Genomic DNA, 23784 nt, shown 5'->3' with positions numbered 1-23784 from the left:
ACTCTGCATTTTTCTAGTCTAATGTCACAAACATTTTCTATTTTCTACTTCACTTAGATAAAATAAACCTAGCCTGTGTACATTTAAAGAGCTTGTTTAGATTTGATGAAGACACATAATGTTCATTTTATTGCTTATGTCGCTGTAAGGTGTAAGAACAAGGAAAGGCAGATGTGCAAATGATCATTTGCTAGTCACAAACCCATTTTAGGAAGATGTTGCCATATATTTGCACTTATTTTGTCAATAAAAGACAATTACTAGTAATAACACATTTCATAAATTTTAAGTTATATTAGCATGGTAAAATAGACCCACAGTAATCAGCATTAAAACATCAAAGTTTTTGATGCTGTTATTAGTTAAATTCAATCATGCTTATATGTGAAATATTTTCCACTTTTCATTAAACCAAAGAGCATGTTATTAATGAGAAATATTGAGAAATTTCACCAACAGGTATGCTGTTTTTAATGTGTCACTATAGAGGTCTTCAAATTTTGGCCATTTTGTTTGATTCCTGTTTCTTCAAATTTAAAAAAGAAAAAATGAGGAATGAATACAAAGCAAGAAAAGAAAAGCAGTGCTTTTGGTGATAATACAGTCTCTAGAAATCCCCGAAGTATTTTTAGACTTTTAGATACTACCAAAATACATCTGCAGCTTTTGTGACAATAACCAGTGAAAACCTACTGTCAGAGTTATACTAGTTCTCCTTATTTTTTCTTTGCCTAAACTCAAGTATCTTGGAAGCTCTTTAATCTGCTGAAGCCATTCTGAGAAGTCGCATAAGCCTGGAGGAGTGAATGCATCTTCCAGAGCTATCGTTGTTAACTCATGAGTTGTGTTTTATCATCTGTGAATCTTACTGATTGAAATGTAACTGTCCATGGGACTCTTTGGATAACTTTAGATATTAGGGGGAAAATTCAAAGGAAATTATTATTTTTCTCACCTTAAACATGTGACTTTAGACTCCTTAAGAAACTAGAGTAATATAACTGTTTATTTGTTCGTTTCCTTATCATTTTTACATACATTTGGGGTCAGACCTGTTGTTGCTGTATCAGCATATGTCATGCATTTATCAGCATATAATTTCAAAGAAAAGACAATTATGTTACAGGGAAAAAATATCTATACTGTTTTTAACCTCAAAATTTGGTGTTTTTATTTACATATGTTCAGACAGTCTTTAAGTAGCAAAAATATATCTCCCTTATAATCATCCATTCTGCCAAATTTATTTCTGCTTCTTTACCTATTTCATATTTCTATACTACTGGTATGCCTATTGATTTAATCTAACTATTCTCTTTCCAAATTGCATCAAAAATCACATTTTGGAGTTTATTGTGAGCTGTTGAAAGTAAATGGGGAAACAGTTCACTAAAAGAAAGAGAAAACAGATTAGAAATGGGTTAAAAATACAAATACAACATTTGCCACCACAGGACTTATCACAAAAACTTCATAAACAAGCATCTGTCTTAAGAACTAGAAGTGCCATTATCAGAAGTACTTTTTGTTTTCAGATATCTTAATAGACTAAAAAATAGGAATACAAGGAAAAGAGATGCCAAAAGTTTTAACACTAACACGAAGTGGTATGTCCTGTTTTCAGGAAGTGCTGGAGTCTCAGAGTCAAGAATTTATAGGGAATCCAGAGGGCGTGGTAGCAATGAACCCCACATAAAGCGTCCAATGAATGCCTTCATGGTGTGGGCTAAAGATGAGCGGAGAAAGATCCTTCAAGCCTTTCCTGACATGCACAACTCCAACATCAGCAAGATATTGGGTAAGAAAAACATTAAGAACTAAGTGACATATGGAATAAAGGCACTGTCCTGTTTCCTGCAGCTGTGGAAGGATCCTGGATTTGGAGGCCATGCAGCTCCTGATATCTGCTTATCCAGAAAATAAGCATCGTCATTGAGGCTTCTTCTGTTGATGAAGCATTCTATGTTCATTGGGAAATATATCAACCATATTTCTATAGCTCATTTAGCTGTTTGTTTTCATACTAATTATTTTAATGCTTTATCATCTTCAAAAATCTAGAAATATTTTTACTAAAGCTGAGAAAATAGTTACTTTCACGAGTCACTAGACATTGCTACTGATCATTTGTATTCATTTCATTGCATACTATAGACAACTTATTGTAATCTTAAGGTCTCCTTCCTCTCTCATCATCCTCTGTAACAGAAGGATAAGAAGTTTTGTTTGTAGAATTCATCATGTTGTGGGGGTGAGGGTGGAGGTGGGGAAGGTGTTTATTCCAGTGCTGTAATTGAAAACCAGCATTAGATTTTCAGAACACAGGAAGATGTAGAGTGCACGTTTTTACATTTATACTTTTAGTAACCATAAGTACTAAAGATACTTTTAATAATAATAACTTTTAATACTTTTCAGGATGATTGAAAGGAGACTTTTCTGCCATTGCAACATTCAATTTAACAGAAAACAAAGTACACATTTACTCTACCTACACAGACACTGAAGCACACAGGAAAAATGGTAGGGAAGATAGAGTGCAGATTATAAAGATACCTACTATAGAACAATTCAGGTCCAAGGGGAAAAAAAAGAGAAGATTCCATTGCTTTTGTGCCTTACCTTGACATCATTATCATTGTAATTATCATTATCTTCATCAATATCTTTGTCTTCATAATCTTCACCTTCAAGTAGCCTGATGGCCAGATACTCGACAATCTAAGAAAATTTTGATTACTCACTCTGTGACTTCTAAGAGTTTAATGATAAAAATAGAATAGAAATATTTGATCAGAAAATGTTGGCTTTAACAAGTCACCAAATTTGTCAAAATTATAAAAGCTTTATTAAAATTCATAATGCACTTGGAATTACATGGAGTTTATAATGATAGTATCACTTTTGATTCTTTACTGATGATCTATAAATGGCTAACATATTGATGAGGGTTTTTTTTTAATTTTTTTTATTTTTTGGAGATGGAGTCTCGTTTTACCCCCCAGGCTGGAGTGCAGTGGTGTGATCTCAGCTCACTGCAACCTCTGCCTCCCAGGTTCAAGCAATTATTCTGCCTCAGCCTCCTGAGTAGCTGGGATTACAGGTGTGGGCCACCATACCCAGCTAATTTTGTATTTTGGCCAGGCTGGTCTCAAACTTCTCACCTCAGATAATCCACCTGCCTCAGGCTCCCAAAGTGCTAGGATTACAGGTGTGAGCCACCACATCTGGCCACATGAGTTTTTATGATCCCATATTCTCAACAAAGGTAATAGATGCCACCGAGTCCGCAAGGTGCATTTGTAATGGGATCAAAAAAGAAACCATTAGCCACTTAAACTTGTATCTCATTTTTCACCTAAATCTTATCTAAAAAGACATGAACATACGAAGCTTTCAGTAGTATACATAGAAAATATGAAACTCTGTGTGTAAAAATATATATCATGCATAATCAAAAACTTGAACTGATCAAGAGGAAATCCACATTTTTTTTTACATCTCCACCAGTGCTGGTCTGTTTTTCCTTTTTGTGACTATATTCTACCTTCCATATGAAATTTCCCATCTTTACAAAACTACCAGTTTCATTTGGAAAAACTCTAGAAAAGAATGCTGTATGTAAACATATTTCAAGTTTTAATATATCAGTTATTACCAAATTAGAAATCCAAAATTGTCAGAATAAAGAACAAGTTAAATGCTAAGATTTCAAAACTGGCTTTATATTATTCAACTCATGTATCTGAATACCAAAAAGGTGATAATCATCAATTAAAACTGTCTTAACTATAAGAAATACCAGTTTTGATGAAATGATATTTTAGGAAATATAGCAAAAGCCTCCGTGGAAAAGAGATGACTGGCTAAGATAATTCCCTTCTGATCTGAGGGAAAGAATATTAGAATGACCATATGATCATATCATAATAGACAACATGAGAGAGAATACTGCCTAATTTCAGTCTTTCTGATGAAATTGTGTTATTAAAAGATATAACATTTATATTTGGGAACAAATAAAACATTGAGGTGTTTTGGGCCTCAATATTTAGTCACAGCTTTAAATAAATAAGTGATCGTCAAATAGCCACAAGAGCATTCTAAATGGCCCATTTCATACAAAAGTACAAAGAAAGCTTGATGTTTTCCTCTTTGCTGATTGTTTTGGATAACAGCCTCAACAGCATGCCGCTAATTCATTCCGCTTAAAACAGGCGCTTGAGCTGGGTTGACATTTTACATAGTCTCTGGGGATCCTAGCTGACATTTTAAAGGGCTTCTAAGCATTTTATAATACCCTAAAATCTGGTTTTAATAAGCCATTCTGCTGAAATTGTTAACATAAGGAATCACCTTTTACTGCTTGGCGCTAGATCAGGGGATGAGGGACATCTTTTTCTGATTAGATATACAGTAGTTGGAGTAAAACGTGTAAATTCATTACAGACCCCATGGAGATGACAATGTTCCTCAGCTCAAACTCTTCACTTTCAGTGAAGATTTAGAAAGAAAAGGAAAATTGTAGGAACTTTTTATTCCCTTTTATTTAGAGCATCAAATATTTTTGATTGAAACTTCCTCTTTTGTCATCAGGAGGAAAACCCAATTGTCCTTCTCTACTTTTTTCTTCTAAAAGGCCAACCTTTTGAAAGCAGCAGGGAATAAACTCCCTGGACATCAATATAGCGTAAGCAGCCAGCCATGCCCAAATTAAGTAGATATTTTTTATCTTTTTTTGATGATACCCAAAATGCTTTCTATCATTCTCATCAAGTGTGGTTCAGGGGTTAGTTAACACCTTAACTGAATGCAATGGTTATCGTACCTGCAAAGCCATTGAAATCAAAACCAAACTTGTTGGTTGGTTAACCTAACTCAAGGTTACTATTTTGAAAATGAAAACTGGATTTACCACCACATGGAAACACTGCTCTGTACTGTCATAAAATGTAGTAGTTAGCCATTTGCCCCGGTTTGTGCTTAGCTATCTTAATTCTTAGGTTTGAAAAGACTTGGAATTATTATATGGCCATATTTTAAAATGTAATTTAGGATTTAGTGATACTTTCAGAGAAATTATACTATCAAGAGTTAAACTATTTTATAATTCCCGCTCATGCCAGATTTGGAAGCCAACTTATCTTAAGAATTTACACATCTTTTATTATCCCATTTCTTGATATACATGCATCTTTTTTTTCTCTTTTTTTATGTCAGACCAGCTTTCTTTAAGTTAGTCTAATCCCTCTTTCCACTGAAAGACCTTAAGTATTATATTCTTCCTCTATAGGATGTTCTTCTCTTTGTGATCCCCGTAGGAGTCATTCCTACAGCAAAGCCTTCCTGACCTGCAGGGGATTGCTCTCACCTCCTTATCATATGTTCTCTTACTTTCCTGTACTTCCCACAACTATAAGGGAAATAAATTTTATAATTAGATATTTCATGCATATTCCATGATTGAATATAAGCTTCAAAGAGACAGGAACTATAACTTTTTTATTCACTTACTACTTCATATCAGTAATTAATACAACATTATGCACATATTAGGAATATAAAAACAACTCTCACATTCCAAGGCAGATTATTTCAAAGCATAAACATTTTCTTTCCTTTGAAGAGCAAAAGCTTTTTGGCTTGTAGATAATTTAAACTTAGGGAAGAGTCTTTGGCAATTCCTATTCTAATTGAAAATGCTGGTTTCATTTTTGAATTTTGGGATAAAGATAGCTAATAGATTTTACATTAGATCCACCATCCTTGATCCATTTTTCAGCGTATTCCTGTTTGTGAGTTATTTATAGTAAGCTCACTTTCCACTCCCTGATCTGAAGTTCAAAAAACTGGTACCAATGCTTGGGAGAAACTCCATGAAAAGAGTTGTTCTGTTTAATAGTGTTATAATCATATCTGTGTTTATAAATACCCTGAGAATAACGTAATGATATTCAAGTATCTTCAGAAAATAATGCTGGGCCAACAAGGAGTTTGAGATTATACCTACAAATGATATGGCTTGACCAACCAACTTAATTTTGGACGATGCTATTTAAACAGAAGTTTAAGAAAGGAGTGGAAAAAGAAACTTTGTTATTTAAACTGTAACCTGCATTTCTATTGTAAATAGAATAAATTCATATTGGCTTTCTAGATTTGGAAATTGTACCTATGCATTATCTCTTTCAATTTCTAAGGGAAAAAATGTCAACATTTCTAAGGGAAGAGATACTTCTTTCACTGCATGCTTTAATAAACATAACAGCCTATATGATGAATTCTCTACATGTGTAGGGAAGAACTATTCAACAGTGAGCTACTTGCATTTAATATATGGTGTTATGGGTGAGTAATGAACTCATTCAAAAGCTTCTAAGATCTTACTTAGATGACATTTAAAGGCAGGTAAAAGACCATTTGGTAGGGATATCCTGGTTGTAGTTTTTCGGCCTTTGTACATTCGGGTTGAGTTGAGATGACTATTTGCAGATAAACACACACTTCATCTGCAAATAGATTTTTAACTCTCTCTTAATAAAAAGTAAACACTATTACTACCACTTCTATTTGAAAAAAAAAAAAAACTTTGACAGAATCAACGTTTTAAACCATATCTAAAATGTGAATTAACATAAACTATTTATATTTAAGCTTCAAACTTGTCTTTTTTAATCCCAGCTAAATTCATACCAAAATTAATAGTGAAAAGAAAGGGGGAAACAATTTGGGTTATTATTACTAATACAGACTACATTATGGGAAGTGACATCTTTGTATGTTATTGAAATTAATTTATTAAGAGAAAATCTTACTCAGTACACACTTACTTTAATTGTGACCTCTGCTATATTTTATATAGTAGGTGGCCATATATAGGAAATGCCATACATTATAGCACAATTTAAGTTCTGTCAAATCTGAGTTTGGGCCACAGATCTGCACTTCAATAATTATGGCCCTGGCTAAGTTAGTTTGAATCTCAATTTTCTCAACTATGAAAACAGATAGAAATGCTGTCTGTCTTATAAGATTGAGGTGAAAGGTAGGAAAGGGATAATGTATGTCCAGCTTTTAGCATAGTATCTGGCACATAGTAGTTATTCAGTCCATGTTGATTAATATTATTATTTTAATTATAATTAAAATGTTAATAAAATGAATTTTTTACTACTATCATTTTCATAAGCATAAAATACTTAAACATTTTGGGGAGGGTGAGACTACATGATATATGTTAGGAACTTTCATAGTAAAAAACATCTCCCACATAAAATACTCAACAACTTGATACAGTAATTAGTCTCAGACTCAAAATGTGTGATAAAATATTATGTAACTTTTGTTCACATGTGAATTATATCATGATCTAATGTAGGAATGAGAAATATATTCATTAAATTATGAGCGTTTGGGTACATAATACAAAAGTTTGGCTAAACTATGAATTCATGCCAGAGAAAAAAATGAATTGCCCAGTGTTTATATCTTTAGGTACAAAACCACCACCACCTCTGTTCTTGTGGGATCTCGCTAATCAAAAATAGGTTTATGTATTTCTGGGTTTTGGTCAACATCCCTACTTTAGATTTTCTTGTTCTCAGCTATATCTCTTTTTAGACTGCTTAGAAGCTGTGCCAATTGGCATCCTAACCTTCTTTCTTCATAGGATCTCGCTGGAAAGCTATGACAAACCTAGAGAAACAGCCATATTATGAGGAGCAAGCCCGTCTCAGCAAGCAGCACCTGGAGAAGTACCCTGACTATAAGTACAAGCCCAGGCCAAAGCGCACCTGCCTTGTGGATGGCAAAAAGCTGCGCATTGGTGAATACAAGGCAATCATGCGCAACAGGCGGCAGGAGATGCGGCAGTACTTCAATGTTGGGTATGGACCCTTCAGTCATTTTTCTCATGGGGCAAACTTCCTGTTATACTTAATGGGATGTGAAACATATTTGTTCAGTTGCAAAGAGGCATTTTGAAAGAGAATCTGAGCTCAGAGTATTTTCAGAGACTAACAGTCTCCCACATGGTCTTGAAAAATATATGCATATGAATCCACTGCAAGTTCCTAGCTCTAACATGAGATTTGTTAACAACTAGTTTAAAAATAAGATAACTACAAGTAAATAATTTTGAAGCTTTCTATTAAAAACTTAGAAGTATAACTGGTTCTTTTCTTCATTGGTTTGCATTACCTCCTAAGCTTCACCATGATCAATTTTACAATTGACAACTTTGTTGAGACAATACAAAATAAAAATCATTTCGAAAGAAAAAATACTTATTTCTAAATACAGAGAGGTTAGTGAGCTATCAAGGTACATGTGTGGCCCTTGTAGGTAACACAAGCTAGGGATTATATTTAGGGCACAACAAGGTTATGAACAGGAAGTTTCATTCTGAATGAAGAACGCAGCTCCAAGATGTTTTACAGTGCTCCGGTGGCAAGGTTGTTGATAGTGTTGTAGATGTTCTACAGAAATGCATTGCTTCTACAGAATTCTCTCAAACACAAAAATAAAGTTGTTCATCTTTGAAATAGAAGTTAGTTCCTAAGAGCTACTTAGAATAATAAATATTGTTCTAAATATGGGCAGAGAATAACATAAAAGCCTTTTCAAATCTGCTCTGTCCCCTCCAGTTCCTTGAAAAAGGCTACATGCTCTGTCTAGGGTTCTGTGATTCATATGCAAGCACATGACTCCTCACAAAGATAAACACAAAGCCCAACAGTTCTTGGGTTAATAGTAAACATATGAATGAATAAAAACAAGCATAAATGAGCATCATCTATTCATCCCTTTCTATAGGACCACCTACGTTATTTATAGGACCAGTTGCAAAAATGAAGAGACAGAGTCTCTTGTTAAAAAGTTATTAGGAATTTTGGCCTGGCGTGGTGGCTCACACCTGTAATCCTAGCACTTTGGGAGGCCGAGGTGAGTGGATCACCTGAGGTCAGGAGTTCAAGACCAGCCTGGCCAGCATGGTGAAACCGCATCTTTAAAAAAAAAAAAAAAAAAAAAGTTACTGGGAATTTCAAGTCTGTGGCAGCAAAGCTTTAAATCAAAGTGTGGGACCTTAGTGCAGTTGCACCGTTTGTACATCCTTGAAGCTGGCCCTGCTTCCTACCACTATGACTGTGTGAATTTGTTCAGTTCTGGTGTGTTCTGGTAGGAAAGTTTTATTTTTAGAACTCTAATACTTTAGGATTTTCCTATTAAAATGTAATTATCTTTAGGTTTAATTCTAGGGAAAAATACCATTTCTGCATGTTATAGTGAAGGAAAAATGAACTTGGAGTTAAGGACCTGGGTTCTTCTGCCTCATCTTTTTGTACCCTCAGTTTTTTTAATAAAGCGGTAGTCACAAAACAGGATTAAGAATAAGATGGACAATACATGTAAATGTCTTGCAATCTATGAAGCACTACATAGAAGTAAGGTATTAAAGTCAAAGTTGGATACAGTTTGAAAAATGTTCGGCAATTAGATAAAATCAGTATCTTAGAATGGGACATTGCTGAGCAAATTAATTGCAAAGTCCACATCTAACTATTCACTCACCCATGATCTCTTTTTGGAAATTCCTTTCTTGACAGGCAACAAGCACAGATCCCCATTGCCACTGCTGGTGTTGTGTATCCTGGAGCCATCGCCATGGCTGGAATGCCCTCCCCTCACCTGCCCTCAGAGCACTCAAGCGTGTCTAGCAGCCCAGAGCCTGGGATGCCTGTTATCCAGAGCACTTACGGTGTGAAAGGAGAGGAGCCACATATCAAAGAGGAGATGCAGGCCGAGGACATCAATGGAGAAATTTATGATGAGTACGACGAGGAAGAGGATGATCCAGATGTAGATTATGGGAGTGACAGTGAAAACCATATTGCAGGACAAGCCAACTGATAAGGGTCAAAAGATTGTTGTGACCTTAGGACTTAAAGAAGCCCTAACTGGTTCATCCTTACCAGTGGCCAAGCACATTAACTTTCTCATACACTGACTGTTACTTTAACTGTTAGTCTTAAATAGTTGGGACATCAGCTGACTAATAGACCTCAGCCTCAAAAGGCTTGGAAAGAAAAAAAAATACAACAAGCAGACAACAATATCAACAACAAGAGATTGAAATAAGCTATGGGTAAAATAATGCCAGTAATTCAGCTGCTACATCCAAGCACTGAAGTCTTACCCGTCAACTTTTTTTTTTTTAATAAACTTTATGGCTGTTTGTTCTACAATGTTCTAGAAATTCTCACTCAGGTACACAGTGCCAACAAGTGGCTTGTGAATGTGTTTTGTTGTTTTGTGCTACAATTTTTAAAAAGAAATAAGTTTTGTTTTGTTTTTGGGGGGTTCTGGGTTTTTTCCTTTTCTTTTTCTTTTCTTTCATTTTTTTTCTTTGTAATGCACCTGACAGAAAAAAAAAAAAAGAAAAATGAATTTCTCTTTACTTCTCTCCACCTTCTCCATCTCTATACTTTAAAGATGGAAGTCTGTGCATGAGGGGGAAGAGGGAAAAAGAGCCTGTTTTTAACTTACTTGCTATCCACCACAAATTAAGCAATTATTTTCTTTAGAGGACTTTCTTTATCTGTTGCACACCACACTACATCTTTGAGCAAGTGCCAAATTTGTACTGAAGTGTTGACCAAGTTCATTTTTTCCCTTTCCTTTTTCCTGTTCCTTCTTAAGTTAGGACAGTGTTATATCTTAGACAATCCCTTAGAAAACCTGAAATACCAGCAGCTGGTGAGATTTGACTTTTTTTTTTTTAATGGAAACTGTAGGTGCTGTTCTCAGGTGAAAAGAGAGAGAGACATAAGAAATTTAGAGAAAAATATTTTCTGATCTTGGATTTTTGTGTGTATGTATGTGTGTGATTATGGTACTAATAGGAATAACGTTGGACCATTGTGAGTTAAACCCACATCTGGGGATGAAATCCCACATCCTCCCAAGTGACTGGTCTAGAAATAATCTTGACCTTGACTTTGCACTTCAAATGACAACTTAACCAAGTATAGGGCTCAGAAATTATATTTTTAAATGTCTAATATGATTATTATTGGATGGATCAGGTGGCCCTGTGTAATAGAGGTGTGCATGTATAACATGGAAGCTACTAGCAAACTGTTCCCAGATGTCCTTTCTCCCTGGTCAGTTGGTTCTATTAATGTTTGCTACTTAGTGATTTTTGTTTTTCCTGTTGATATTTCAAGCAAAACAATCATTGTTTTCATTGAATATATTTGGCCATTTTTCAGATGAATAGAATTAGCTTATTTCTTCAACATTCCATCCTTTCCTGATCAGGAAATGAAACTGATGATTTTATAAGGTATTTTTCACCCCTCCATGAAATGAGGTGGAGGCCTTTAGCATTTCAGAAGTGTGGGCCATGTGTAGTTCATGCCATAAAAAGTAGTATTTAATTAAAAGTCATTGCAGCCCAGCAAAATGGAGCCTGGCTGCACCCAGGGATCCTTGCCACTGCTCTTCCCTTGCTGTCAGATGAATCCACTGAAGTCCATCTTTGGTTCGAGCAGAGTATTTGTGAAGAGCAACAACTGAATGTGATGGGACTGCTTATGTAGACTTTTCCAGCCAAATGCCAAGGCAGTTGTAGGGCCTGTACAAATAAATGCAAAATCATTTCAAGTCAATTGCCATTATTTGTATTGAAGTATCAGATAGTAAATACTGCAACTAGTAGCTCAATGTGCTATAGTTTTCACTCCAGTCATCATTTTCCTATTCCACCCCCACTAAACACCACCCTAAAGTTGGATTTTTCATATAAATAAAAAAAAGAATTTCTTTTATTTTTCTCTCTCTCAAAAGACTTGCTCTGGGGTTTTGCTTGGAGGAGCTGATCATATCCTGCATGTCAGAGATTTCGTTATGTTTGTTTTTCCTGTTTTTGATGACTTTATTTTCATTTGAACTGCCTCTTTTTGCTAGTGTTGTAATAATGATGATGATGATAAAATAATAATAATAGTAATAATAATAATGGTCAGCTGTTCCCAGATTAGTAAGTTATGTATAATTTATTTTATTTCTCCCCTTCTATTTTATTCTGCTCCGATTTGGAAGTGCAGCCAATAAGCTGTTAGATATTTAAAACAAATTTCCATCTCCAATTCATATATGTATGTATATGTATATATATGTGTGTGTGCATATATATATATACACATACATACACACATACACACACACACACATTTACCCACACAATTTTACTTCTCCTTCCATAAGTTTTCTCCTTTTTAAGAATTTTGGCCCCAACAATATCTGTTCTGATGTTTAAAACAAAGGAGTGAATTCATAGGAGGGTCGTGTTCAATCTTAACTAACTTATGCTCTCATCACTCATTTTAGTTATTTAATTGCCACAGTCATCTAGAGCCAATTTTTGTTTTTGTTTTTGTTTTGTTTTTAAGCACTCTGGATAAGGAAAAACTAGACACTTGTTTTTATATCATTATTATGTACAATGTGAAAACAGATTTTTAAAAAATTTGTTCTCTGTCTTTGTTAACAAATTCCTTCTGATTTATGTGGGTTCACCTCTCACGTTTGCTGGATACTTACTTCACACCATGTTATAAAAGATGCTTTGTTTTCATTTCATGACTTTGGGCTACAAGAATACTTTGTTTTAGCTCCAGGTAGATGCCATTGAAGGCATTCATGGCTGAAACCAATAACACACCAGTGAATTGACAACGATTCTGTTTAGTCTTTTTTTGTTTTACTTTGTTTTATTTGAAGGGAAAACAAAATTGTTAATGGTGACTTTTAACTGCTAAAATTCAAAAGTTAATCTTAGCTAGGTTTATGTCTGAGACTAAACTGTGCATGAACTGAAACAAAAAGCAGGCTCATAGCCCTGCATTCTGTTCTCTTGTTCTGATGGTTAATTCACTGGATATCAAATTTTCTTTGCCCTAGTTTTCCCCGTTACAAAAGCAAAAATAGTTGTATTAATGTTGAAAGTGCTATGAAATCACTTGGCAAAAGGTGCTATGAATAGCAACTTACTGTTACTACATTGCCTTTTTGGCATTTGGTTGATTTATAGTTTTGGTCAAGGATCCTAAAACCCTGTATTCTTTTTCTATGCCCCATAATGACCAAAAAAGATAAAGAAAATGAGAGTAAGATCAAAAGATCAAACTAAAACACAGTCCCCTCCTCTCTGCTTTCTTACCTACCTGTTCACACTTTATCTCTTTGCCCTTCTCTCTCTCTCTCTCTCTCTCTCACACACACACACACACACACACACACACACAAAACTTACCCCAACACTGAGAAATAATCTTGCCAGAATTCCGGTTTTTATAGTTGTAATCAGTTTCTCTAAAAAAAGTCATGTTTTTGTATGAATTTAAGAGAACATCACTGAAGAAAATAAAGTTACTCATTTGTGATTACTAATAATAACTTAGTGATTAAGTTACTACAATTGGATAAAATATAAAACTATTCTTCAGTACATTTGTACCTAAATTAGTTAAGTCCATTTTTAAAGTTCATTTGGCATCTGCAGTTAAGAGTTAACCATGTATAAAATCCCTCCCAAAGAACATAATCATCATTGTTAAAACCAAATCCTCTTATAAAGAACAAATATAAAAAGTTTTCTTTGGTGAAACTATTTTATAGTTTTGATTTCTGGAGTAGAAGTTTACCTTAATTCATTTAGAGAAAATTAACCATTTTACGGTCCAACTTCAGATATTTTCTTAATCCAGAAGCTGTGACTGTTCCCAGAAGAAACCTCTTATATCACATTTAAACCATAAAAAATAATTACACTTTCATTCATTCTAATGGGTAAATTATTGAATTGTAATAAACAACTGTATATTTACAAACAGGTTTATAAGATATTTGTCTATCAAATTAATAGTAAAATAAAACTTACGGGGTCTGCAAGGAAAACTATGAAGGCCACTTAAAGTGGTTCAGGTATCTCTTTGTCTTGTAGGGCATAGCTGTTGGTTTAGCCAGGCTTTTCAAGTATTTAATTTTAAAGTTTCCTGTAACTATCAACTTCCCAGGTTGAAGATGATGTGCTGAGTTTCCTACTGATCGATTCCTGTCCTCCCCAGTGTTTCTGTCACTGGTTCACTAAAACAGTATTTATATAGCTCCACTGGCTCTAAAGCTCTTAGTCCTTCTAACATTTTGAATTTTACAAGTAGAAATGGAAAAAAATGTAGAAAAGAGACAATCAAATGCCTGGAGCTTAAAACAAAGTATGTGCAACCTACCATCTCACTTGAAATTTAATAAAATAAATAATTATGTAAATATAACATAGAGTTATAGATTTATATTTTGTTCATAACACATAGTGTAATATAAGTTGTATATTTTCATGTTTTTGGTTTTATGTTATCATTCATGCCACAATAAAAATAAAACAGGAGATTATGTGCTCTTAAAAAAAAGATGTGGGTTGCCACCAACCTGTTTTTCGTTTTTTTATTTTATTTTATTTTATTTTATTTTTTTGCATTCTCCTTTTTCAGTATTACTGCCATGCAAGGCACCAATAAAAACAGCAGATGTGTTCTTTACCTATTATACTGTGTTTCTTTTCACAATTATTGTTATGAGGGTGTAATTCTTAGTTTTGTTATGAAAAGAACAAAAGTATGGAAATTTAATCTTGTTTTTTATATAACTAACCCCACTTACTGACTTTGAGAACTAAAGGTTTAATTTTTAGTTGTGGACATTCCCAGAAAGACAGTCAGAACTTAATATGATGCATCTCACTCAGACCGATCTAGCTTCACTATACTGTCAAAAGATACTCTTCTTATATGTAATTGACTCAATACAATTGAAAACTCAACAGTCTAAAGCACCTTTAATATTGTTGTTTTCCCTGGCTGGACACTTTCCTTGGGTTGGGGTTGGGGTTGGGGGGTTTCTATGCTTTAGAATTGTGCTTTATTCTTTTGTTTGTATAGAAGATTTATAAATTTCAGATCATGAAATTACTAAGAACTATAAATAATTTTCACCTCGCTGGTATCTAATTTTGAATAATGGATATTTCTGAATTGTTTAACATTAGCCTCTGAGTTCTACCTTAAACATTTCTAGTGAATGTTAAAAACAAGAAGTCTCCTTTCCTTTCAATGGCCATTTTTGCTTGTCTCTTCCACCATAATGTTTTTCTACCTTGATAGTTCTATATGTAATAGTTTCATATGAGGGTGTTTGGTTGGTTGGTTGGTTGGGTGGGTGGGTGGGTGGGTGGATTTTTTAAATAGGTATCAAGACAATGGGTCAGGTAAGATTTGGTTCAGATGAATACAAGTATATAAAAGGGTTTATCCTACAAACACTGCCCACTATATCCCTTAACAGAAGCATTTTACAAAATCTGGTCCACAGACCACCTGCTTCAGAATTAACAGTGAAAAATGTAGATTCCTGGGCCCAACCTCAGATGTAGCGAATCAGAATCTCTGGGGATAGAACAAAGCTTTTGCTATTTAACAGCTCTAAGTAATTTGGCATACTCTCATGCTCCAAAACAACCAAGAGGTGGGGATGATATTTTTCTCTTCCTCTGCCTACCTTTACTTTGCATGTCAAATTCTGCAGCTTCTGTGGCCTACCATACTTTCTCTTTAGGCCTCTGAGAAAACCTTGAAACAGGATCAGTAAGTAGGCAAGAGTTTGAGGTTTTAAGGCGTTCGCAATCCCTCTCTTTATTGGCTGGAGGGCATTTTGTCCGTCAGAACCACATTGCCACTCCTTGTTTCCGTGTCTCGTGTTGCCCATCATGGCAAAGCAGTAGACTTCAGAGACTCCAGGCAAGTGGAACACTAAAAATATGACAAACATAAAACTGCAACCCACTGAATATTTGCAAAACAAATTTTGCAAACAAAATTGAGGTTCTTTGAAAGGAAAATATCCATTGTAGGAATTGAGAAGTAAACATTCTGTATAGAGTTTATAATAGACCACCCATGGTTGCATTGGTCATGATCTTTTCCTACATTTCTTCAGGAAATAACATTACCAGGATGTGCTAAGTATATGTGGATGGTGAAAATCTTGCCTGTTTAGGAAACTTGGCTCACCAAGGTGGAAAGTCCCAACCACCACCCTCTTTCTTCTACCAAATAAAGTTTACTTGGAAACATTCTTTTCTTGTTTTTTTAGTTTCTTATGTAATATTTAGGACTAGCATATAATAATAGATTGTTTTCCTATTGCCAATGCCTTGAACAACAAAACAATACTGGCAATAGTGAAAAGAAGACACTTTTTTTTTTTTTTAAATTTCAATGTTGCCAATTTTCGTTGCTGGTGTTTGAAGTTCACGTAAGTGTTTTTAAAATCATTATGCTGTCATTCTTACCAAATTTAAAAGTTCTGAAGTCATCTCTATAACTTCACATCATCATTGAAACCTCAGTTATAACAATGGAGGTGAAGGTAAGCATGAATTAGTTCAATGTCTGATTTAAAGAATGTTTATGAAAAAAATCCAATCTATTTTCTTGAGTTTCTAAAGCAATCTAATAGCTAGCTGAGAAGACCTGTTTTATAAGTAAGCATTGTAATTAGTATGTAAAGTGTATGCAATAGTATTGCTAAAAGCTCTCTAAAATAATATGTTTCTTAAGGAGGCTAACATCTGTCCTACAATCTTAGTTATTCTACCAATTTGCTTAGCAAACTGCTTTTACCACAAAGAATGAATTGGTTGAGCTCTGTTAATAATATATTATCATTTCCAATTAGGTCCAGATACATGAGATTCTACTCCCCTTATTGCCAGTTTCTAAAGATGCAAACAAATATGGAATGGAATGGTACTTTGTTGCTATTCAAAATATAATCAAGAGGATAAAATCTGTGTTATCATTGATGTCTCCACTGATACAATTTAAAAAGAAAGAAAAAACTACAAGAACAATTGTAGGAATTCAGTAGGCCTAAGTAAACATCACTATTTTGTACATTGCTTGTTCAATTTATTCTTAAATTTCACAATCTGGAAAGCAATCCTAATTACACACAAACTGTAAAATATATTTGAAATAAAGTCTTTTGTTTATAAAAATTACTGTCGTGACAACTTTTTTTTATAAAGTCATGTGGTCCTGCAAGAAGGTACGGGGACCCATAGAACGTATTTAGACAATTATTTACACCAAAGGCTGACTGTATTCAACTGGCTCCAGCATTGGCCCTCAGTAAGCACCCTTTATGCCATATATTTCAAGCCTACAATTTAGTAGAGTACAAATTTAAAATTGTGGTTGCATGAACCTAAGTTTTTTAGTCCTAAGTTTCTTTAGGACTATAGTCATTAGTAAACTAATTACACAAATTGTCATTTTTATTTGGAAATGATCCTTCTAGCAACATTGTCTTCTACTGGGTTAGCATACATGGATGGAATTAACAACCTGGTTTTCTATGGGCAGATTTTGGGGGATTTTTTTGCTGTTTTTTTTGAGACAGTCTCACTCTATTACCTAGGCTGGAGTGCAGTGGGGTGATTGGGGCTCACTGCAGTATCCACCTCTCGGGTTCAAGCAATTCTTGTACCTCAGCCTCCCAGGTAGCTGGGATTACAGGTGTGCATCACCATGCCTGGCTACTTTTTGTATTTTTAGTAGAGATAGGGTTTTACCATGTTGGCCAGGCTGGTCTCAAATTCCTGGGCAGATATTTTTTAACATCTGGAAAATGGATTGAAATTGCTGGTGGTATAGTTTTTGGGAACAAATGCATTTAACTATAGATTTCAAAGAGAAAATGTTAGATTGTACGCATTATAGAGTTACCAATTTCGTCCTAACCCACTAATCCCACAGATCTACATGCTTCAATATTACAGCCTATTATGTTGCTTATATCTTAACTTCTTGCTTATTAAATCCACTGCTGGAGATATACCTTTGTCTTTTATTTTCATAGTAAAAACTTTAAAGGATCACTTAATTTTTTCAGATATTTCCAGATTCACAAAGTTTATGTTGACAGACTGAGACATTTCTAAATTTTATACTTTTCACACAAATTTTAAGCATACAAAAGCTGACTTGTATCATCGAAAGGTATTTAGACATTTTTGTAAATAAAAATGCAAGTCATGGAAAATGAATGGTAAGAAAAAAGAATCTTAAGAAATCTTGTGGTTTGTCTTTCTCTTAATGATTCAATATTTGGCAAATATTAAATGAATGCCACTAACCTGGTCCATCTGGCAATAAAAAGCCTAATTCATGCCAAAGTTGATGAGTCACTGGCACCTTAGGTCATTATATTAGCTATGTCAATTCATAGACTCATTCATCCATTTTTCAAAATTTGCTGTGACTTACAATAAATACACAGGTAACACAGGGCAAATAATAAAAAAAGATAAACAGAAGGAAACAAGAAGGAGTCATACAGCAACCCACACACTAGACAAACATATGCATGTGTGTCTGTATATATATGTGTATATATAGATACATGCACGTGTGTGTGTGTGTCTATACACAGTGAGGAGGACAACTCTAATCAAACCCTTATTTTTGTAGCAGTCAGAGTAAATAAAAAACTTGATGAATTAGGTAATTCTTATTGCTTAATTGAAAGAAGCATGCAAGTTTATAGTGAGAAATAAGCCTTTCATTGCCATACATTCTCAGAGTTCATATTTAAGGGATAAGAAACAATTCAAAGTCCCGTCTTTTGTTGGTAAATAGATATACAAAAGCTATAGACTTCTTTTATGTATTTATCAGTCCTTGAGCAGAGTTTTATAAAGACAATTTGCAAGGGGTCAGAGACAGATAATATACATATAGATAGATAACTGGATATATGAAGTAAATAAGGATTTACAAGGATAAAGATGGGATAATTGTGACTATGATTAATATAATGTCCCATAGACTAGATTTTTAAACTATCCAATGTTTCAAATTGACTTTTAATTATGCTATGTTTAGTATAATGATAGGTCTATACAAGATAAAAAACAATTCTTCCCTCAAAGTTTGTAATATGCAAAGAAATAAGACCAACACACATGAAGCAACAAAGCAATATAAGATATGATTAATGAACCAGAAACTGGAGTGATACAGGATTTCAAATGAAAACAAGAATCATTTTAATATTTACTGAGACTTCTGTTTCCAAATAGTATGTAGTAGGTGGTAAATGGCCAGCCTCCTACTGGAACTAGAAAAAGCTGGAAAATTACAAAAAATTGTGTTTTAAAAGCATTAAAAAGCTTTGGAAGAAATGAGAGCTAGATGAACTACAGTTTCAGAGAAGCAAGAATCTATCCAAAGTGAAGCTGATGATTGCTAGCCATTTGTATTTAGTGAAGGCATAAGCAAATTCTGGATGTTGCTATAAAAGCCTTGGCAACCGCTGGTAGAAAGCAAAGCAGTTGTGTAGCTCTAAAGCGACAAATTGGAATCTCAAGGACCTGCAATGCAAGACTAGTTTTACTAATGACATATTTGATGAGTTTTAGGGCTTTGTGGAATGCTGACAATGTATGACAAAACTTCTAAAAGAAAGACTGAAATCATTTATTGCTTAAAAAACAAAGACAAACCAGAAATAGAGGACCCACCACAAGCATATTGCTAGTTTGCCTCTTGATATTTGCCAGATTTCATCTTGAAGGAGTAGGGATACTAGAGAGTTGGGCTGGGAACACTGAAAGAGCAGATCTGAATTCCCTGTAGTCTTTTATGGTTAAGGAGACAAATACCATGTTCACAAGCAAAGCTTAAGAAAATCATCCCTGAGACAAAGTAGAGAAAGCCTGATTACTACCAAACTGCCAGTCAGCCTCAACACAGATAAATCCCTGATGAGATTAAAATGATCAGGTCTTTTTCTCTAATTTTATTGGATAAGAATGTGTAGTTAGTTAGAAACTCCACTCTGTTTCAGAGGATATCTGGAAAAAAAAAAAGAAACTTCACTCTGATGGAAGATTAAATCTATGGGTTCTTTATAGTTACTTTTATATAAAATGTTTAGGAATCATTTTTAAAATTATAAATACATAAAGGTGCCTGAAAAGGTATTTTATGTGATATAAAATGTATTATTTTAAATAAATAACGTATTTTCAAAAATTAATCAAGGAGAAAGCAAACATTAGAAGCAGATATTTAAATAATGTTTATATTGATGTTAGCAAATACTTTAACATAACTATATCTAATATATACAAGAAAATTGATGAAAATTGCCAAAATAGATAAAAAGGTAAAATCTATACACAGATTGAAACAGAAAAGCACACAATATTGAGAAGTAAAACAGTTTAATTTTAAAATATACATATATATCAAAAGAAGTACTTAAAGTAGTGATTGTTGAGAATTTTTTTAAACTGATCAAAGATATTCTACAGATTCAAGAAGCTCAAGTAATCCAAACAGTATAAACAAACACACAAAAACCTACATATAACATTATAGTGAAACCATTGGAAACCAAAGATAAAGATAAATTTTTTAAAGTAACCAGAGAAAAGAACATGTTATCTTCAGAAAAGTGACCGTTAGATTGACAGCTGATTTCTCAACAGAAACAACTGAATCAAGAAACAATGAAATCACATTTTTATAGCACTACTGGAAAATGTGCCTAACTAGTATTCTAAACACAACAAAAACCACTCTATCACAATAAAGGTGGAATAAAGATATTTTAAGACATATAAGCTTGGAGGATTCATCACTAGCATATCTGACTAAAAGAAATATCAAAGAAATTTTCTCAAGCTGATGGAAATGATTCTACATGAAAAATGAAACTGAAGCTATAAATAAAGAGAATTGGAAATGGTAACATATGTGTGTTAATGTAAATGAGGTGAATCTGTACACAATGCCTACTCAAATTTTAAATAAATGTAGAAGTAAATACATGACAATAATAATGGAAAGAGAAAACGGATAAATGGATTTAAAAGACTTTAAATTTCTAGCAATAACAGGAAGTCAATGATGCATGCTATGATCTCTAATCAAAAATAGAGTGGCGAGAAAGAATGTACAACTAACTTGTTCACAGAAATGAAAAAAAAGAAATAAAACATTTTGATCTAAAGGAAGTCTAACTTGTCAGAGTGAATACAATTTTTAAAAAGCCAAAAGTATATGTTACCATAAGAAATGTAACCCAGGGCTTGGTGTGGTGGCTATGCCTGTAATCTCAACACTTTGGGAGGCCAAGGTGAGAGGATCACTTGAGCCAAGCAGTTCAAGACAAGTCTAAGCAACATAGTGAGACCTTGTCTCTGCAAAAAATTAGAAAAAAAAGTACACACACATATATATATATCAAAATAATTGAAAATAAAAGTATGGAAGAAACTATATTGCTATAGTATTCAAACACTAATGAAAAGAAAGTTACTGTAGCTATAGTCATATCAGACTATAGGAAATAGAATTATCTCATAATATTATATAGATGATAATAATATATAAGAGTTATTCTAAGGAGGCTTTCAGATAAGTGTTACCAAAAATAAATAAATATATTTCACAATGATAAAAAATTCAATCCAATAAGAAGATATGAGAATTTTAAAGGTCTATATATACTAAATATTATAACTGCAAATGATACAAAACAAATAAAATTCACAAAAGTGAACAAAAAAATACACAAGTCCACCAGCCTAACAGAAGGCCTTAATATAGTTCATTCAATAGCTGCTAGAACAAACTAAAAGATAATTAGTGAAAATATAGAAGGTCTGAACAATGTAATTAACAAACATGACCTAATTGACATGTATGGAATACTGACCACAACAATAACGGAATTAAAATTCTTTTCAAGTCCCCTGGGTGTGGTGGCTCATGGCTGTAATCCCAGAATTTTGGGAGGCTGAGGCGGGTGGATTACCTGAGGTCAGGAGTTTGTGACCAGCTTGTCCAACATGGTGAAATCCCATCTTTACTAAAAAATACAAAAATTAGCTGAGCATGGTGATGGGTGCCTGTAATCTCAGCTACTCAGCTGAGGCTGAGGCAGGAGAATCACTTGAACCTGAGAGGCAGAGGTTGCAGTGAGCTGAGATTGTGCCATGGCACTCCAGCCTGGGCAACAAGAACAATACTCAGTCTCAAAAAAGAAAAAAAAATTAAGAAACCTCAATGGTACTCAATGGTAGAATCAGTAATAAATTTAACTTATGTCTCTCTAGTTAATAAGAGAATAAATATGATGAAATGAAATGGGCCAATGCTGTCTATTTCATAAGCATTAAATTCAAATCCTGGTTTCAAAATTATCCCTTTAATTCCTGGGAACTATTTGAAAACTGGATGAGCTTTTTCATCATTTTTCACTACTGCAATAGTTGCTGTATCAGTCAGTTTAGGCTGCTATAATTTTTCACAGTTCTGGAAGCTGGATGGCCAAGATTCAGGTGCCAGCAGGTTGATTCCTTCCAAGGTCTCTCCTTGGCTTGAAGATTTAACTTTCCTTTTGCTTCTTTTTCCTTTCCTTTTTTTCATCATAAACAAGTAAAACAGATAAACGCAGAGCTTCTCAAACTATAGAAGGAAGGACAGAGAACTTTTCCTACCTGGTCCAGGTATCTAACCAGGTACTTTGGAGAACTCTAGTAAGTCTTGTTAGAAAATCACCATATTTTTCCAAATGAAATTGGTATTTGTGGTAATAGTTTTCATATTGACTAATTCACATCTGTCTCTTTCACTAAAGTGTGACTGGCATATTTGAGGGCTAGATGAAATCACATAGTGCCAGCAGTGGGCCATGCAACTCTGTGAAAGCATCTGCCCAAAATGAGTTTGTCTCTTGAGCCACCACACCACCTTGTTTTGCTTCAATCATAGGATTATTGGCTGCTTCAATTAGAAGCAAATTTCAACATTATTTGGATTTTGATTTTTAAAAAAGGACATATTACTTTATTCACTCATTCAATAATGGTTGCTTTTCAGACATTGGGTAAAGGACTGAAGATAAAAGACAGTGTCTACTCACAAAAATTCTTAGTCTAGCAAAAAGAGGGAAGCCATGGAGCTGAGGATGTGAACTGGCAGGCTACCAACTGAATCCATCCTGTGGGGTTTTTTTTCACTAGCACATTGTTTTGTTTTTAATCCAAATTAGAATGCCTTTAGGCTGGGCCTGCCTTCTCCAGTGGGCAACAATTCTACCACTCCCAGCTGTCACACCTGGCTCTTTCGTGCATTTACCTAACTGTCTCTCCAGAGAAAGCATTTGAGTTGCAATTACTGGATATTTGTTAGGTATTATTTTAGCCATGTTGTAGGAAATGGGAGCAAAAGAAAAGAGTTTATGAATCATACCTAGAAATGTCAAAGAAATATTTCCCAGAAATGAAACTTGAGTTGGGCCCTAATGGGTACATTTGAGTTTGTCATATAGAGAATGCAGACACGGTGTTTCTCTAAGCAGAAACAAAGTGAACAGACTCATGGGATTCTAAAAGTGTATAGCAGTTTCAGAGATGTGGACCCCTTATACATACAATATGGAAGAAGCTGTCAGGAGACCAGACTGGGAAGATAGGTTAAAATCTGACTGAGAAGATCCTTGAGAAATCATTTTTAAAACTATACAACTGCAGAATCTTAGTATGCATGTATATGTATGTACGTATTGTTATTGTCAGAGGCATGTGAACCAGAGAAACTACATCTTGAGTAGGGGCTGCGTAAAACACGGCTGAAACCTACTGGGCTGCAT

At 34.2% G+C, this 23784-nt stretch overlaps 1 protein-coding gene across 15 annotated transcripts in view; it reads left to right on the top strand.

The window, feature by feature from the left end:
• The window catches only part of SOX5 (SRY-box transcription factor 5), a 1018145-nt gene extending 1003255 nt beyond the window's left edge, over positions 1 to 14890 (top strand). For all 15 annotated transcript variants that reach the window (XM_017522805.2, XM_017522797.2, XM_017522806.2 and 12 more), the window contains 3 exons: positions 1625 to 1798; positions 7670 to 7886; positions 9606 to 14890. In XM_017522805.2, coding sequence (XP_017378294.1) covers positions 1625 to 1798; positions 7670 to 7886; positions 9606 to 9909 — 695 coding nt within the window. In that variant the 3' untranslated portion in view covers positions 9910 to 14890. The remainder of the gene's footprint in view (positions 1 to 1624; positions 1799 to 7669; positions 7887 to 9605) is intronic.
• Positions 14891 to 23784: the final 8894 nt, after the last annotated feature.

Source organism: Cebus imitator, unplaced genomic scaffold, assembly GCF_001604975.1.
Source record: "Cebus imitator isolate Cc_AM_T3 unplaced genomic scaffold, Cebus_imitator-1.0 Scaffold25, whole genome shotgun sequence".
Taxonomy (NCBI): domain Eukaryota; kingdom Metazoa; phylum Chordata; class Mammalia; order Primates; family Cebidae; genus Cebus; species Cebus imitator.
The sequence above is the reverse complement of the archived record's forward strand: the minus strand, read 5'-3'. Positions and strand labels throughout refer to the sequence as shown.